Raw genomic sequence first — 18,161 nt, forward strand, 5'->3', positions numbered from 1 at the left:
GTGTCTCCTACTGGTCCTGGGAAACAAATGAGCCAACCTGAAATGAATTCCCCCTATGAATGGTAAGCTCCCCGCTCCTCCCCTGGAGCAAAGACTACCACCATGTCTTCCTGCCTGCCCTCTTCTTCATACACGGTGGGGCGTTGCTCCAGGGCATTGCTTCAGACAGGTAAGGCTTCTCAGTTAAACCGTTGATGTCTCTGTCACTGACTCCAGGCTCTATGTCTTCAGTTAGAGACTTAGGAATATGGTGGGGGTGGTGGGGTGGGGGGAGGAAGGAGAGGGTGAGATGTATGGAGAAAGTAACATAAAAACATATATTACCATATGTAAAATAGATAGCCAATAGGAATTTGCTTTATGACTCAGGGAACTCAAACCGGGACTCTGTAACAACTTAGAGGGGTCAGATGGGGAGAGAGGTGGGAGGGAGGTTCAAGAGGGAGAGGAAGTATATATACCTGTGGCTGGTTCACATTGATGTATAGCAGAAACCAACACAAGACTGTAAAGCAATTATTCTTCAATTAAAAAAAAAATCTTAAAAAAAAAGCTAGGCCAAGTACAGGGCTTGCTAGCCTATGACCCAACAGAATGAAAAAAGTAATTGTTGAAGAGTTGAAAAATATTTCTTCACTCTTCTAAAGGTTCAAGTGAAGCCGAACCTGGAGCCATTATTATAGCACGTTACTTGACTTTCAATAGGCAGTAAGGACCACAGAGGCTACTAATTTGTTTATTTCAACCAAAGATCAAAGACTCTTAGTTTATCAGTTTAGGAAGAAGAGTAAGTGGGATTACACTCTTTAAAATACTTCCAAAACAGTGACTAAAATCTCTTGGTCTTTTCAAGTCCTAAGAGGAAGTATAGATTTGGTGGCTAACCAAAGACCCCAGAGAGTAGAATTTTTGGTTCCTGCTTTGCTCTAGTGTTGTTGTTAATAGAATTCCTTTATCTTGTTTCTAGGCCACTGGGCAGAAACACTCCTTTTATGGCTTAGCTTTTTCTTAAATTATCACAATACATTTTTATTGTAAAAATTTTATTGTAATAATTCAAAGACCTCCTTTGAATTCTTCCAAATTTTGAATCACAGGGCTTCCAGAATATAACTTTTGTAAAGATGTTTCCTATATACTTCTAACTCAAAATACCAGCAGCATTTCACCCTCTCTCCTTGAAAAAATCTCACTCTGATTGAAAACGTGTGTGAGTCATATGATAGAGAAAATCTGGGACAGGACGTTAATTGTTTACTTGGAGAGAACAAATTGCCTGGTAGCACAGGGCTTCCCAGGTGGCTCTGTGGTAAAGAATCCACCTGCAATGCAACAGACCTGGGTTCGATCCCTGGATCGGGAAGATTCCCTGAGGAATGAAATAGCAACCCACTCTAGTATTCTTGCCTGGGAAATTCAGTGGACAGAGGAGCCTGGTGGGCTACAGTCGCTGGAGTCACAAAAGAGTCGGACATGGCTGAGCACGTATGTACACATTGTAGCCCAAGGCCGTGGCAAATTATGTCCAAATCTTACACATAAAGTCTGATTTTACACATACAGCAGATAACAATGTGCAGTGAGGATGTCCTTCAGTCATGCCTAGAAACTTTGTACTTAAAAGTAAAGTCAGGTATCTGTAATACATACCAATTTCAAAACTACCATCAATAATGCCCACCAGTGAAGAAGGGATATCAAACCTTCTCTCTATCTGAGTGATGGTGCTCTTCAGATAGCCTTCTGCCAGTGCTTTGGCAAAGTATACGAAAGACAGGGCACCCAAGAACACCTGGAAAATATGACAGGTCACACTTAGTCTAAATCCAGCCTGACCTAAAACTGGAAATTTGATAAACAAAGAGACAAACACAAACCAAGAACCATGGAACAAGCTTGTTACCATCGACGATTTCATTCAAGCACAGTAACAGTCTTCTTCCCACCTCAAGCTCAGGTGAAGTTCTAAAAATTCAAATTTTCTTAGAAGTAATAGATTTTCATTTATAATGTATATCGAATTTCTTTTTTCCCTTTCACCTCCCCTCCCCAAAGGATATTTAAAGGTGTCTTGGCTTTGAAAAGAAAATCCATTGCTTGGGGAAGCAGAAGGAGGAAGGAGCCATTGAAAGGTAAGAAAATAAAAACCATAAACTAGACACTTAACATGTTATCACAAGTCTATTACTCATGACTGTATTTCACAAGGATGGTACATGTTCCAGCAGGAACACAATAGACTGAGAAGTAGAACTACTATTCCTAGTGATTAAGTTCGTATTAAAGTTAAATCAACACTCAGATTCTTATTCAATGAACAAAATATTTGTTTGATATCTGGCTTGTGTGTTTTGTTATTCCTGGGTCTGTGATGGAGTATCCATAGGTAGATTATATGGAAAAAGCATTGAATATGTTTGATGTGAAGAAGGTACAGGAACTTGGAGACACATTGAGTTCCATTTAAAAGGGAATTCTGTCCCTTACCATGTGAGTAAGAAAGTCAAAATTTTTGTTTATAGAACAGGAATAAAATGGATGTTTTGTAGATTAAATGTTGCAACTGTGCATAGCATAGTAACTGATCAATGGTAGATATTTAATAAATAATAGTTTCTTTTACCTCTCTTCTTTCTGTTTAGGAGGGACATTCAAGTAAGCCAGAAAAGTAATTAGAAATTTAACCTGCATGGTCAAGCAAAGATTGCTTTCGCTGTCTGGCAAAATGTGATTTTCATAAATGTCATCTAAGATCACTTTTTATTTTTCATTTTAAACTTTGTATTTTGTACAGGGGTATAGCTGATTAACAATGTTTGTGATAGTTTCAGGTAGAGAGCAAAGGGACTCGGCCATGTATGTATTCTCTCCCAAACTTCCTTCCCAACCAGGCTGCCATATAACATTGAGCAGAATTCCATGTGCTATAGAGTAGGTCCTTGTTGATTATCCATTTTAAGTATAGCAATGCATACATGTTCATTTCAAACTCCCTGACTATCCCTCCCGCCATCCTTCCCCCTGGCAACCATGAGTTAAGATTATTTTTTAAAATGGAAAAAATTTCTCACTTGTAGTTACAATGTGTAGAAAATATCTGGATCGGGAGCCAAGAGCATGACTCTATCAAATTCTCTGACACTCTTCAGTTAACCACTTAGGGTTGTTAATCACTTAATTGCTTGTTACCTTTAGTTGACCACAGCAGGGTTGTTTCTCCTCTGGGGAGGGATATTCTGTTTGAAAAGAAAGCCTCCCAACAGGTTGCATGGAATTTTTGCTGAATAACCGGATATTTTCTTTGGATGAAGTGTCCATTTTGAAAAAGTTCCTTGATTCTGATCTGTCAAAGTTGATTTTTAAAGTAAAAAAAAAAAAAAAAAAAATTAGTACACATCCAGTTTTAATTTCCATGCAGTTTGTGAAACAATGATTTTATTTCACAGTAGATCACAATTCTGTAGACATAACACTATGTGAAGCTCCCTTATTTTACCACAGTAAGTTGGCAAAGTTTTTCAATTAAAATCGACCAGGATAACTGATTAAGTAATCCTGCTATTGGGAGTCTGTAGCCAGCATTCTTTCTCAATCCCTCCAGTAAGCCTCATTATAGCAAAGAATAAATTTAAATGTTGCCTTTGGAATAAATAAAGAGGGAGAATTTTGCTAACTTTGTGGTCTTGCCAACTAAAACTAGAGGCAAGCAGGAAGTGAGGAAGAGGAATTCAGCCATTTGAATATTGATTCATTGGAATTAAGTCTTTAAAACCTTTAAATCTATTATCTTTGTGGAATGAATAGAAAAGACTGATGCCCCTGGTAGATGCCTACAATACACTGTGACTCCTGTAAGGCTGTAGCATCCAAAGGAAGTCTTAAAACATGGGTGGGGGGAGAAGGGGACCACTCTGTGTAACATTGTAGTTTGACAAATAGGGAAGATGCATGATTTATGCCTCAGGCTTAGTTTTCATTCAGGCCCAAGTAGTCTTTGGTGTGCTTTTAAGTAAGTAAGATACCTCCTTTCCTGAGTCTAATTTCCCACCCTCCTTTGTCCTTACCAAATTTTTCACAGGTTCATATACTCTAAACTTTTCTTTTGATTCTCATCACTATTTACATATCCTATGCCCCCACTTCTTTAGGATTCCGTATAGCTCACTGCCTGCCTGCTAAAGTGATCTTAGTGAAGGGATTTAGAAATAAAATAACTTCTGGATCACCCTAATGTTTCTTTGATGATGTATTTATACATAAATAGAGATTTTCTATATTCTCATCACATTAAAAGAATGACATTAGGGATAAAACTCAACATTCTGTGGTAGAAATTTAAAATGATTTTATATGTGTATTACTTTGCCTTTATGTAATGATTGTTCTATGTCTATCCAATCTCATCTTTCATAGTTTGAATTCATAGATAGTATCTCCAGCTGACTTAGTGGTAAAGAATCTGCCTGCCAGTGTAGGAGATGCGGGTTCAATCCCTGGCTTCGGAAGAGCTCCTGGAAGAACGCATGGCAACCCACTCTAGTATTCTTGTCCATGGAGAAGAGTACAAAGAATACTCCATGGAGAATCCCATGGACAAAGAAGCCTGATGGGCTACAGTCCATGGCGTCTCTGAGCCAGGTGGGCTATGGTCCATGGCACACAACAGTCCGTGGGGACACAATCGAGCTACTGATCACCCACATGCATGTGTATATTACCTTGACTTTATGTAATGCTTGTTCTATGATACTCAGTATCATCTTTCATAGTTTGATTTCCTAGATAGTATCTTAAATTGAAAAATCAAGAAATAGCAGTGAACAGATTGTATTTTGAGATATGGAGTTAAATAACAGAAGAAAGACCTAAAAGATTTAAAAGTGGACGGGGTTTTCTCCAGGGAATGAGAAATGGGTTGAGAAGGGTAGGTCAAGGACTTGTTTTTGTTTTAAACTTGCTATTATACTTTTAGATTATTCAATTTCATAAACATGCATAAATTTAACTTTTTAAAAATGGATAAAGGAAAGTGAGGAAAACAAAAAATTTTAAAGCCAAAAAATAAACAAAGAGCAGAGAATTCTAAACAAGAGCAAAAGACAAAGACACAAGAACACAATATTTGTAAGATCTAAACACAGATGTTTAGGAGAATACAAAATAAAAATTATGGAAATTATATAGAAATAACTTTAAGGTCTTTCCAAAATGGATAACTTTCTAGCAAATATAAGTCGCTATATTGATACAAACCAGGAGAAAAACACAGCTAAGGAAGACAGTAACAAAAATACTCTAAACCTAGCCCCTAAATAAAAAAAGTAAGATTAGATGATGTAACAGGGGTGCTTTATCAAGGAATATCCTTTAAGGAAAAATAGTAGATAATGGAAACAGATGCTAATAGTCTCTATTCATTTGACAAAGCCAGAATCATCTTGATAACAAAATCTCATTAAGATAGCACCAAAAATGAAAAGAACCAACTTCGAGATGCCAAAACCCTAAATAAAATACTAGAAAATACAATTAATTAAAATTCTATAATTAACATTAAAATATATAACAATTGATTAATATTAGGAACTTTTCACCTATATCATCATATTAAAAATTTTAAAGGTTACATGTATAATATATCAAGACATCACATTGTATACCTTACATATATACAATCTTTATTGTCAATCATATTTCAATAAAGCTGAAAAATTCAAAATAAAAAATAATAATAATATGCTTCAGAAGATGCAGCATATCAGGTGATATAAAGTTCAATAGGCATTCATGATTTTAAAATTTTTAAGAAATTGAATACATAGATATTCTTTTTTACCGTTTGATACCAACAGCCAGCTTCTTTTTTTTTTTTGTCAAATAGTCCTTTTTATTTTTTTAATATAAAATTTTTTATTTTAATTGGAGGCTAATTACTTTACAATATTGTATTGGTTGAAACATGTATAATATCATATATGAAACGTATTGCCAGTCCAGGTTCGATGCAGGATACAGGATGCTTGCGGCTGGTGCACTGGGATGACCCAGCCAGCTTCTTATAACCACTTAATCATTAAAACTAGCTTTTCAGAATGACATTTTGCCAGAACAGTGAAAGAACATTTGTGAAGCATTGAGTTAAATAGGTATCTTTACTACAAAAATACCTTTAATTAAACCCCTGTAGAGACATATTACTTTTAAAAGATTACCTAAATGTCCACAAATTACGGTGTACTCACATAGGAAATCTTTGAAATCATTAGAAATTAGTGTAAAGAAGTGAATATAGAAATATAAAACTATTTTTATTACAGAGTTGATTTTAAAAATACAGTGTTTAAAAACAATATATATATGTATAAAACACTACTTTATAATAGAAACACATACATCCACTGGTGTGTATACATAGAAACAAAGCTACAGAAAGTTTATAGAGAACAGATTAGGGAAAGAAAAGATGGCAGAGGAGTAGGTAGACAACAGTACACCTCTTTTCATTAATGCATCAGGAATACACCTTCAGATGCAGATCTTGCACAGCACCAGCTGAGAACAGGCAGGAGTCCCTGACCACCAGAAAGGAGTATATAGATCCACACAAATCTCAGTAATATGCAGGAAGGAAGGGGAAAAGAAGAGAAGAGTGAGCGAACTGGACCTGCACCCAGGGTGTGGGGGAGCTGAAAACAAGGGCAAGACCACCACTTTGAGGCAATAGATTGGAACCAAGGGGAAGGCTGTTGGAGAGTAGAGGAGCTGATCTGTGACAGTCTGAATGGAGTGAGAGTCACATAGATGATCTGTGCTGCAGGCCTACATACCCTGGTCACGTATGCAAGTCCACTGGAACATGCAGCAGTCGGGCGCTGGAGCACAGGGACTGGAGAGCAATCCCAGGGTGAGGACTGCTGTTGACTGTGGGGAGATGGCCTGAGGGAATGGGAGGGAGATAGTGGCAGGGAATACCTTCAGAGGAAAGTGGGGCAGCCAATGGGTGCAGGGTGCTACTGCTGAGTCACACGCAGGGGTGGAGCCATCACTGTAGCCTCTGGTTGGTTTCCTGACCAGAGATGAGGCCTGAGCCTGTGGCATGGGAACACTGAGTCTGGAACACTGCACTGACAGAGAACTCCTGACCCCAGGGAGTATTAATTAGTGAGAACTCTCTCGAAGACCTCCACCTGTATCCAAGACCTGGCAGCACTCCATGTAGGATGCCTCACCCAAACAAGGAAGACAAGAACACAAATCCGATTGTCAGCAGATAGGCTTCCCACAGACACCCCAAAACACACCACCTCACATAGTGCTGCCCATCAGAGGGAAAGAAAACCCTCTTCCACCAGAACACAGGCACAGTGTCCATGAAGCCCAAAATGAAGCCTACTCAAGCCATTAGAACAGCCTCACCCACTGAGGGCAGAGACAAAAACCAAGAGGAACTAAGACCCTATAGCTTAGGGAAAGGAGACCTAAAACAGAGTAAGATAGATAAAATGAAAAAGAAACACTGCGCAAATGAAGGAACAAGGTAAAAGCCCACAAAACCAAATAAATGAAGGGAAAGAGGCAAACTACCTGAGAAAGAATTCAGAGTAATGATAGTAAAGATGATGCAAACTCTCAAAAGTAGAATGGAGAAAATTATTTAACACATTTAACAAGGACCTAGAAGAAATAAAAGAGTGGACAGTGACAAACAACCCAATTACTGAAATTAAAAATACTCTAAAAGGAATCAATAGCAGAATAATTAAGGCAGAAGAATGGATAAGTGAGCTGGAAAATTTGCTGTTGTTCAATTGCTAAGTCATATCTGACTTTTTACAACCCCATGAACTACAGAATGCCATGCATCCCTGTCCTTCACTGTCTCCCTGAGTATGCTCAAACTCATGTCCATTGAGTCAGTCATGTCATCCAACCATCTCATCCTCTGTCACCTACTTCTTCTCTTGCCCTCAATTTTTCCCTGCATCAGGGTCTTTTCCAATGAGTCAGGTCTTTGCTACAAGTAGGCAAAATATTGAAGCTTCAAAGTATTGGAGCTGGAGTATTCAAAGTATTGTAGCTGGAGTATTCAAAGTATTGGAGCTGGAAGATAGAATATTGGAGATAACTGCTGAAGAGCAGAATATAGGAAAAAAAAAGAATGAAAAGAATTGAGGATAGTCTCAAGAGTCTCTGGAGCAATATTAAACAGACCAACATTTGAATTATAGGGTCCCAGAAGAAGAGATAGAAAAGAAAATGGCAACCCACTCCAGTATTCTTGCCTGGAGAATTCCAGGGACAGAGGAGCCTGGTGGGATGCCATCTATGGGGTCGCACAGAATCGGACATGACTGAAGCGAATTAGCAGCAGCAGCAGCAGCAGAAGAGAAAATGAAAGGGTCTGAGAAAACTTGTGAAAAGATTATAGTCAAAAATGAAGTCCAAGAAGCACAGTGAGTCCCATACAGGATAAACCCAAGGAGAAACATGCTGAGACACATATTAATCAAACTAACAAAAATTAAATCCAAGGAAAAATATTAAAAGCAGCAAGGGAAAAGCAAAAAGTAATATAAAAGGGAACCCCCATACAGTCAACAGCTGATCTTTCAACAGAAACTCTGCAGGCCAGAAGGGAATGGCAGGATATATTTAAAGTAATGAAAGGGAAAAATCTATAACCAAGATCACTCTTCCCAGCAAGGATTTCATGAAAAATTGATGGAGAAATCAAAATCTTTACAAACAAACAAAAGCTAAGAGATTTTAGTATCATCAAACTAGCTTTACAACAAATGCTAAAGGGACTTCTATAGGAAGGATACACAAAAGAAGGAAAAGTTCTATAGAAACAAACTAAAAGAAATTAACAAAATGTCAATAGAAACATATGTATCAATAACTACTTTAAATGTAAATAGATTAAAGTAGAAAGCCAAAAGCACGGACTGGCTGAATGGATAAAAAAACAAGACCTATACTATCTACAAAAGACTTTTCAGACATAGAGACACATACAGACTGAAAGTAAGAGGGTGGAAAAGAACAGTCTACACAAGTGGAAATCAAAAGAAAGCTGGAGTAGCAATTCTTGTACCAGGGACAATAGACCTTAAAATAAAGCATGATATAAGAGATAAGGAAGGACACTATATAAAGATCAAGAGGTCAATCAAAGAATGTAACAAATGTAAATGTTTATGCACAAAACATAGGAGCAGCTTATTATATAAGGCAAATACAGATGTAAAAGGGAGAGATTACAACAGACAAAGCAAAAATACAAAGGATCAATGGAGACTATCACAAGCAACTATATGCCAATGCAGTGGATAACCTGGAAGAAATGGACAGATTCTTAGAGAAGTTCAACTTGCCAAGACTGAACTAGGAAAAAAGAAATTTTGAACAAGCCAATCACAAGCACTGAAATCAAAGCTTTGATCCAAAATCTCCCCCCAAAAAACAAAAGCCCAGGGCCAGATGGCTTCGCAGGTGAATTCTGTCAAATGTTTAGAGAAGAGCTAACACCTATATTCTCTTACAAACTCTTCCAAAACATTGTGGAGGAAGGAATACTTCTAAACTCATTCTATGAGGCCACCATCACCCTGATACCAAAGCCAGACAAAGACATCCCCCAAAAGGAAAATTATAGGCCAATATCACGGATGAACATGATGCAAAATTTTTCAACAAAATTCTAGCCAACAGAACCCAACAACACATTAAAAAGATCACCCACCATGATCAAGTTGGGTTTATCCAAGGGATGCAAGAATTTTCAATATATGCAAATCAATCAGTGTGGTACACCATATTATCAAATTGAAAGATAAACATCATACGATAATCTGAGTACATGCATAAAAAGTTTTGATAAAATTCAACACCTATTTATAAGAAAACTCTTGAGAAAATTGGCATGAAAGGAACCTACCTCAACACAATAAAGGCCGTATATGATAAACCCACAGCAAATATTATTCTCAATGGTACTGAAACCATTTCTTCTAAGATCAGGAACTAGACAAGGGTGCCCACTCTCACCACTATTATGCCATATAGTTGGAAGTCCTATCCATTGCAATCAGAGATGAAAATGAAATAAAAGGAATACAGATGGGAAAAGAAGTAAAACTCTCACTGTTCGCAGATGACATGATACTATACTAGTGCTACCTGGGAAGCCCAATAATATACATAGAAAACCCTTAAGATACTATCGGGAGATTACTAGAGCTAATCAGTGAATTTAGTAAAGTTGCAGAATACAAAATCAATACACATAAATCACTTGCATTCCTATACCCTATAAATGAAAACCCAGAGAAATCAAGATATCAATCCTATTCACCATAATAAAAATATCTAGGAATAAACTCACCCAAGGAGACAAAAGAGCTGTATACAGAAAACTATACACACTGATGAAAGAAATCAAAGAAGACATGAACAAATGGAAAGTATATCATGTTCTTGGATCAGAAGAATGAATATTGTGAAAATGATTATACTGCCCTTTCACAATTTGTAGGGAAATACTAAAGACCCCAAACAGCCAAAGAAATCTTGAGAAATAAAAATGGAGATGGAGGAATCAGGCTTCCTGATTTAAGACTATACTACAAAGCTACAGCAACCAAGACAGTATGGCACTGGCATAAAAAGAGAAATATAGACCAATGGAGGGCTTCCCAGGTGGTGCTAATGGTAAAGAACCCACTGCCAATGCAGGCGGATATAACACATGCAGTTTTGATCCCTAGGCTGGAAAGATCCCCTGGAGGAGAGCATGGCAACCCACTCCAGTATTCTTGCCTAGAGAATTCCATTGACAGAGGAACTGGCAGGTTAGGTCCATAGGGTTGCAAAGAGTCAGATATTACTGAAGTGACTTAGCAAGGGTAAAGACCAATGGAACAAGATAGAAAGCCCAGAGTTAAATCTATGGGTACCTTATCTTTGTTAAAGGAGGCAAGAATATATAATGGAGAAAAGACAGTCTCTTCAATAAATGGTCCTAATAAAATGGTCAGCTATATATAAAAGAGTGAAATTAGAACACTCATAACACCTTACATAAAGATAAACTAAGCAGAACACACTTTGACATAAATCACAGCAAGATTCTCTACAACTCATCTCCTAGAAAAATAGAAATATAAATAAATACATGGGACCTAATTAAACTTAAAAGCTTTGTACAGCAAAGGAAACCATAAACAAAATGAAGACAGCCCTAAGAGTGGGAGAAAATAATTGCAAATAAAGACACTGAAAAAGGATTAATGTTCAAAATATATAAGCAGCTCATGCAGCTCAATATCAAAAAAACGACCCAATCAAAAAACAGGCAGAAGACCTAAACAGACGTTTCTCCAAAGAAGACATACAGAAGGCTAATAAACACATGAAAAATGCTCAACATTGCTTATTATTAGGGAAATTCAAATTAAAACTACAATGAGGTATCACATCACACTGGTCAAAATGGCTATCATTAAAAATCTCCAGCAAACAAATGATCGAGAGGATGTGGAGAAGAGGGAACCCTCTTGCACTGTTGGTGGGAATTTTGTAATTGGATACAGCCTTGATGGAGAACAGTACAGAGATTCCTTAAAAATCTAGGAATAAAATTAGCATATGACCTAGAAATCCCACTACTTGGCATATACCCTGAGAAAATCGTAATTGAAAAAGACACATGTGCCCCAGTGTTCACTGCAGCACTATTTACAATAGCAGGGCATGGAAGCAACCTACATGTCCTTCAATGGATGAACAGATAAAGAAGCTGTTGTACATATATACAGTGGAAAATTACTCAACCATAAAAAGCAATGAATTTTTGTCAGTTCTAGTGAGGTGGATGAACCTAGAGCTTATTATATAGAGTGAAATAAGTCAGAAAAAAACACAAATATCATGTTAACACAGATATATGGATTTTAGAAAAATGATATTGCTAAACATATTTGCAGGGCAGGAATAGAGATTCAGACATAGAGAACAGACTTACGGACACAGCAGGGAAAGGAGAGGGTGGGACAAATTGAGAGAGTATTATTGAAATATATAAAAATACATTGCCATATGTAAAGTAGATAGCTAATGGAAAGTCGCTGTATAATATAGGAAGCTCAGCCTGGCTCTGTGACAACCTAGAAGGGTGGGATGGAGTGGGAGGTGGGAGGGAGGTTCGAGAGGAAGGGGACATATGTATACCTATGGCTGATTCATGGTGATGTATGGCAGAAACCAAACAACATTATAAAGCAATGATCCTCCAATTAAAAATAAATAAATTTAAAAAATAGGTTAACACTTTATTTTTGGCTGGTGACATTGCAGATGACTTCTTAAAATGTTTTGTATGTCCATATTTTCTAATTTTTCTATAATGAATATACATTTCCTATGTGAAAAAATATTTTAAATATTAAAGATATAGAAATATCACCCGCAAGAAATATATACCAGAAAGATTTTAAAATACAAAATAAATAATATCAAATTTACCATGTAAAATGCAATTCTCTTCCACAAACTAAACTCTGTAATACACACTGGACTACTATTTTAGGAGTTCAGGTATATTTCTCATCAGTCATAATAGTAAAGTCAGTGACCAGAAATAATAAATTATTTAATAATAAAATACACTATTAGTTATGGTAAACATACATTGAAAAGACTCAAAGGGTCATATCTAGAATGCTAATGCTAAAGAGAGAAAAATGTTGAAAATAATATTAAAAACTTGGGACACCAAAACACATTGTCTTCTCTTTAGAGATGTTGACACAAAAATCACTCTCACTAGAATCCAAAGGGATAACAGAACAAGAGAATTCCTAACTATGTTGTATTAAGGCAAAATAACATCTAGATCAAAATATTGACACTGCATAGTTTTACTGAAAAGACATTGTAATCCTGATGGTTAATTTGCATATCCTCTCAAGTATAGTATGTTTCAAAGAGGCTACATTATTGAGAACTGAGCTTTTCATCTGTCTGTGAAAAGAAGAGGAAAGGCGATGCTCAGGGACATGAATGGAGAAATCCTCTGGGCTTACCAGTACACTTGCCCTCGCCCTGTCTCTCTCTCCATTAGCAATTGCAGAAATAGACTGAGGGCAGTTATTTAGCAGGACTTGCGTTTGGCAAATCCTTACTTTTTCTAGCACAACTTGAACAGATTTCCTCAAAGTTTCCCTTCAACACTCCGGGTTGGAGTATAATTCACTCTGGAGGCCAAAAAAAAAGGTAAATAGTTTTTCTTCATTTCAGTTCCAAAAATGGAATTCTCTGTTCCCAGAGGTTTGGAAGATAATCAGTATTCCCATCTTGAAAAAGTGCAGGTGTGCTAGGAAGGTTGTAGCTGGATCCTGCAAATAGCCTGACTGCTGTGCCCTGATCTTGTTAACAGATTCCATCCAGTAGTCAGCCTCCACCAACCCCACAGAGAGAGTCAGAGAGGCAGCCACTCCCATCACTGTCTTGTTTTAGTCATCTCCCATGAGGAAAAGCCTTACACTAGCTTGTCTGGTGGACACCAGGATCCCTTCCTTCAGGAGGGAAAATAACCTCTAGGTACTTTCTAAGGAATATGCATTGTTTAGAAAGCTGATCCCCTCACTACAAGTAACTGTTTGTGTCAGATGCAGATTTAACAAATACTTTTTATGTTCCTGGTGATGTATATACTTTGTGCTAGTCCTTAAAACAAGGTTAACACTTTAATTCTCGCTTTATACAAAAATCATATGACTCAGAGCAATTAAGGGACTTGTCCAAAATAACCCATAAAACATGCATCAGAGTCACAATTGGAACCCAGATCTGAGTTTCTGGGTTTATCTTCTTTAACCAGTTTCCTTTCCCATTTCCACCAGCCTTACAAGGGCCCCCACAAGTTTCATGAGAAGTGTTATGAGTAAGACATGTGCAGTGCAGAACACAAGGTTTATTGACCTCTCTCCTGTGAGACTCTGATATGATCATCATGAAATACGAAAGCAGAGAACCAGATCTTACCTGTAGGTGGAGATCAGATGGCCATTTCCCCTCCGTGTGCCCAGCAAGAGGCTGGACCACACTCAAGAACCTTAAGAAGCAGGTGGATCCTACAGCAGCTTTGAACAATTTTGTCAGGTGGGGAGAGCCTCGTTGGACACAGAGCAGATCAGGGCAAAGTGAAGATACAGGGCATGGTCTCACCCCTGGCCAGTTTCTTCTCTTTTCTCTTTCCTCTTGGCCTCTTTTCTCTGGCAGTCTGCAGGGAACAGGCCACGCTGGCAAAGCCACTGACGTGCATCTCAGCTCCCAGGGCACAGAAAGAGCTGAAGCCTTTGAGCCATTTCTTTGCAATTTGCTGCAAGTTTAAGGCCGCACGTGATAAAGCTTTCTTTATGGGAGAGAGTGAAAAAAGAAAAGACTACTTGTGATCTTACTTGCTGATTCCCAGAAAACAGAACTCTGCAGGGGGCAGAGGGTAAGGGAACAGAAGCAGGAGGAGGGACGGAAGTTTGTAACAAAGATCTCTCCTTCTCCTTCCAAGAAGTTTTTAAGCCAGCCGCTCCTTGAGGACATCACTGGAATTTTTTTTTTTTTAAAAGGTCCATGGTCTCAACCTCTGTATGGCTCTCTATGGTCTATTTCCCCATTGGGATTCTTTCTAGAATCTTCAGGGACCATGTATCAAGTCAGGATTAAGGCTCTGCAGAGTTGTTTACAGAAATAGTTAATTCTCAAAGAGACATGATCGATTGCTTAACACTCACAATTTTTATAAATCTTAAAACTAGGGGAGAAAAAGAAAAACATTGAATTTTTGGCATTCAGGAGTTCATTCTATGTAAATTCCAAAGAACTCTTTGCACTGAGAAATTTTACAATTCTAATAAATTCTTTTTTCAAGAGAACCATTTTAGAGGATTTTGAGCAGTATTAGCTTGCATGCACTTTAAACAATAAATGAATTTGTTGCCAGAATTAACCAAGATCTGCCATTTTCTTAAATGGCAGTGACCCTGGTCTGGTCATCCACCAGGCTCCTCTGTCCATGGAATTTTCCAGGCAAGAATACTGAAGCGGGGTTACTATTTCCTTCTCCAGGGGATCTTCCCAAACCCAGGGACTGGACCCGTGTCTCTTGCATCTCCTACATTGCAGGCAGATTCTTTACCACTGCACTGCTTAGGAAGACCCTGGTCACTTTACTGAGTCTCAATTTTTTCCTTGGTGAGCAGAATTAAAAAAAAAGATTCAGAGGATGTTTTTAAGGATTAAACTACTGTGTATTCAAATATACATTTCAAATAACAGAGTACTGAATGACAAAGTTATCATTGTTATGTAATTTCAGTTCACATAATGGTCAAGATCATTAATTAATAGTCAGATGTTATTATAAGGCATTTTACTATAAAAGAAAAAGACACAAGGAAGATAAATAAATATTTTAATGAAGAAATGGTGTATCCGGACTCTGTAAGACCAAATAATTTATTTTAGCAATCAGCCAGCACTTGGCATCAGAAATAGTGAGCAAACATCTAACAAGTCCTAGACTTTTCAATGTGTCTGACAGGTGGCCACTGGTGCATTGACGGCAAGACACTGTTTACCAGCCAAAAAGGGCTACGTTTTCACAATTCTCCCTCAAGAATGTAACTTGGTCTATTCTCAGCTTGCTCAATTTCACTCTTTAATACGATTTCTGAACTCTTCAGTTCACACTTCACACAAAATGTTCCTATTTTGAATGTACATCATACTTATTTTACGTGATATTCAGAGTTTCTCATACACAGCCTTGCATGGGAATATATTCTACTTCCATACTGTAGACCAGGGTTCAGCAAACTTCCTGTAGAATGTCAACTAGTAAATATTTTAGGTTTTGCAAGGCCAGCCTCGGCCACAGACACTCAACTCAGTCCCTGTGCTGTGAGGTCAACCATAAATGAATTAACCGTGAATTAATGAGTTTCCTGGGGTTCTGCAACAAAGGACCACAAACTGGGTACTTAAAAAAGCAAGACTTTATTATCTCGTTCTAGAGCTGACAAGTCCAAAACAAAGGTGTGGGCAGAGCCATGCTCCCTCTGAAATCTGCAGAGGAGAATATTTCCTTCTCTCTTCTACCTTCTAGCACTTACTGCCATTCTATCGGCATTCTTTGGCTTACAGGCGCATTACTTTAATTTCTGCCTCCATTGTCACACAGTCATCTTCTCCCTGTGTGCCTTGTCTATCTTCTGTTCTTTAAAGGACACAAGTCACATTGGATTAGGGTCTACTCTCAGGACCTCATCTTAACTTGATTATATCTGCAAAGACTTCATTTCCAAATAAGGGCACATCCATTAATACAGGGGACTAGGATTTCAATATCTCTCTTGATGGAAACACAATTCAATCCATGTTACTTATAGCCTCACTTCCTTCCTTACCTGAGTTTCACATAATCATTTCATGTATTTATTTGTTTATTTATATTAAAGTACAGTTGATTTACAGTAGTGTGTTTCAGGTATACAGCAAAGTGATTTGGTTACATATATACATATGTGTACTAAGTCACTTCAGTCCTGTCTGACTCTGTGCAACCCCATGAACTGTAGCCTGCCAGCACCCCCTGTCCATGGGATTCTCCAGGCAAGAATATGGAGTGTGTTGCCATGCCCTCCTCCAGGGGATCTTCCCAACTTAGGGAGTGAACCTATGTCTCTTATGTCTCCTGCATTGGCAGGAGGGTTCTTTACCACTAGCACCACCTGGGAAGCCTAATATAAGTAGATATACATATATGTGTACCTATATTCTTTTTTCTGGGTTCTTTTCAATTAGTTTATTGTAAGATATTGAATATACTTCCCTGTGCTATACAGTAAATCCTTGCTGTTTTTCTGTTTTATATATGGTAGTATATATCTGTTAATCCCATTCTGCCATTTAATGCCTCCTCTTCCCCCCAGTCTTTCTCCTTTGGTAGCCATAAGTTGGCTTTCTATGTCTGTGAGACTTCCTGTTTTGTCAATAAGTTCACTTGTACTATTATTTTAGATTATACAGTGATATTAATATCATATAATATTTGACTTTGTCTTATTTCACATAGTATGATAATCTCTAGGCCCATCCATGTTGCTGCAAATGACATTATTTTGTTCTGTTTTATGGCTGAGTAGTATTTCAGTGTATATGTCCACATCTTCTTTATCCAGTCATCTGTTAATGAACATTTAGGTTGTTTCCATGTTTTGGCTATCATGACCAGATCTGCTATGAACTTAGGGCTGCACATATCTCTTTGAATTAGAGATTTTTCTGGATATATGCCCAGGAGTGGGATTGCTGGATTATGTGGGCAACTTTAATTTAGTATTTTTTTAGGAAATATCATATTGTATTCCAAAATAATAGCACAAATTTATTTTCCCATCAACAAGGTAGGAAGGTTCCCTTTTATCCATACCCTCTCTAGAGTTTGTTCTTCATCTTCCATTTTTCTCATTAGTGTCTTACAGTTTTTAGAATACAGATCTTTTGCCTTCTAAGGTAGGATTATGCTTAGGTATATTTCTTCTTTTCAATTTGATGGTAAATGGGATTGTTTCTTTAATTTCTCTTTCTGATCTTTTATTGTTAGATCAGTGGTAAAGAATCTGCCTACAATGCAGGAGACCCAGGTTTGATCCCTGGGTCATGAATATCCCCTGGAGAAGGGAATGGCAACCCACTCCAATATTCTTGCCTGGAGAATCCCATGGACAGAGGAGCGTGGTGGGCTACAGTCCATGGGATCTCAAAAGAGTCAGCCATGACTGAGTGACTGACACACACACACATAGAAATACAAAAGATTTCTGAGTATTCATTTTGTATCCTGCAAACTTACAAAATTCATTGATGAGCTCTAGCAGTTCTGACGGAGAAGGCAATGGCACCCCACTCCAGTACTCTTGCCTGGAAGACCCCATGGATGGAGGAGCCTGGTAGGCTGCAGTCCATGGGGTCACGAAGAGTCAGACATGACTGAGCGACTTCCCTTTCACTTCTCACTTTCATGCATTGGAGAAGGAAATGGCAACCCACTCCAGTGTTCTTGCTTGGAGAATACCAGAGACAGGGGAGCTTGGTGGGCT

General features: G+C 37.9%; 1 protein-coding gene across 3 annotated transcripts in view; it reads right to left on the reverse strand.

Annotated features, from left to right (window-relative positions):
• Positions 1-14,437, reverse strand: part of SLCO1C1 (solute carrier organic anion transporter family member 1C1) — an 82,950-nt gene extending 68,513 nt beyond the window's left edge. The window contains exons 1-3 of one of the 3 annotated variants that reach the window (XM_019961481.2): positions 14,047-14,437; positions 3,190-3,343; positions 1,651-1,792 (exon numbers count right to left, since the gene is read on the reverse strand). In XM_019961481.2, coding sequence (XP_019817040.2) covers positions 1,651-1,792; positions 3,190-3,318 — 271 coding nt within the window. In that variant the 5' untranslated portion in view covers positions 3,319-3,343; positions 14,047-14,437. Of the gene's footprint in view, positions 1-1,650; positions 1,793-3,189; positions 3,344-14,046 lie in introns of those variants that run through there. The other 2 variants (XM_019961480.2, XM_070789994.1) reach the window with 2 other exon arrangements.
• Positions 14,438-18,161: the final 3,724 nt, after the last annotated feature.

The sequence above is a fragment of the Bos indicus genome, chromosome 5, assembly GCF_029378745.1.
Source record: "Bos indicus isolate NIAB-ARS_2022 breed Sahiwal x Tharparkar chromosome 5, NIAB-ARS_B.indTharparkar_mat_pri_1.0, whole genome shotgun sequence".
NCBI classification, from domain to species: Eukaryota; Metazoa; Chordata; class Mammalia; order Artiodactyla; family Bovidae; genus Bos; species Bos indicus.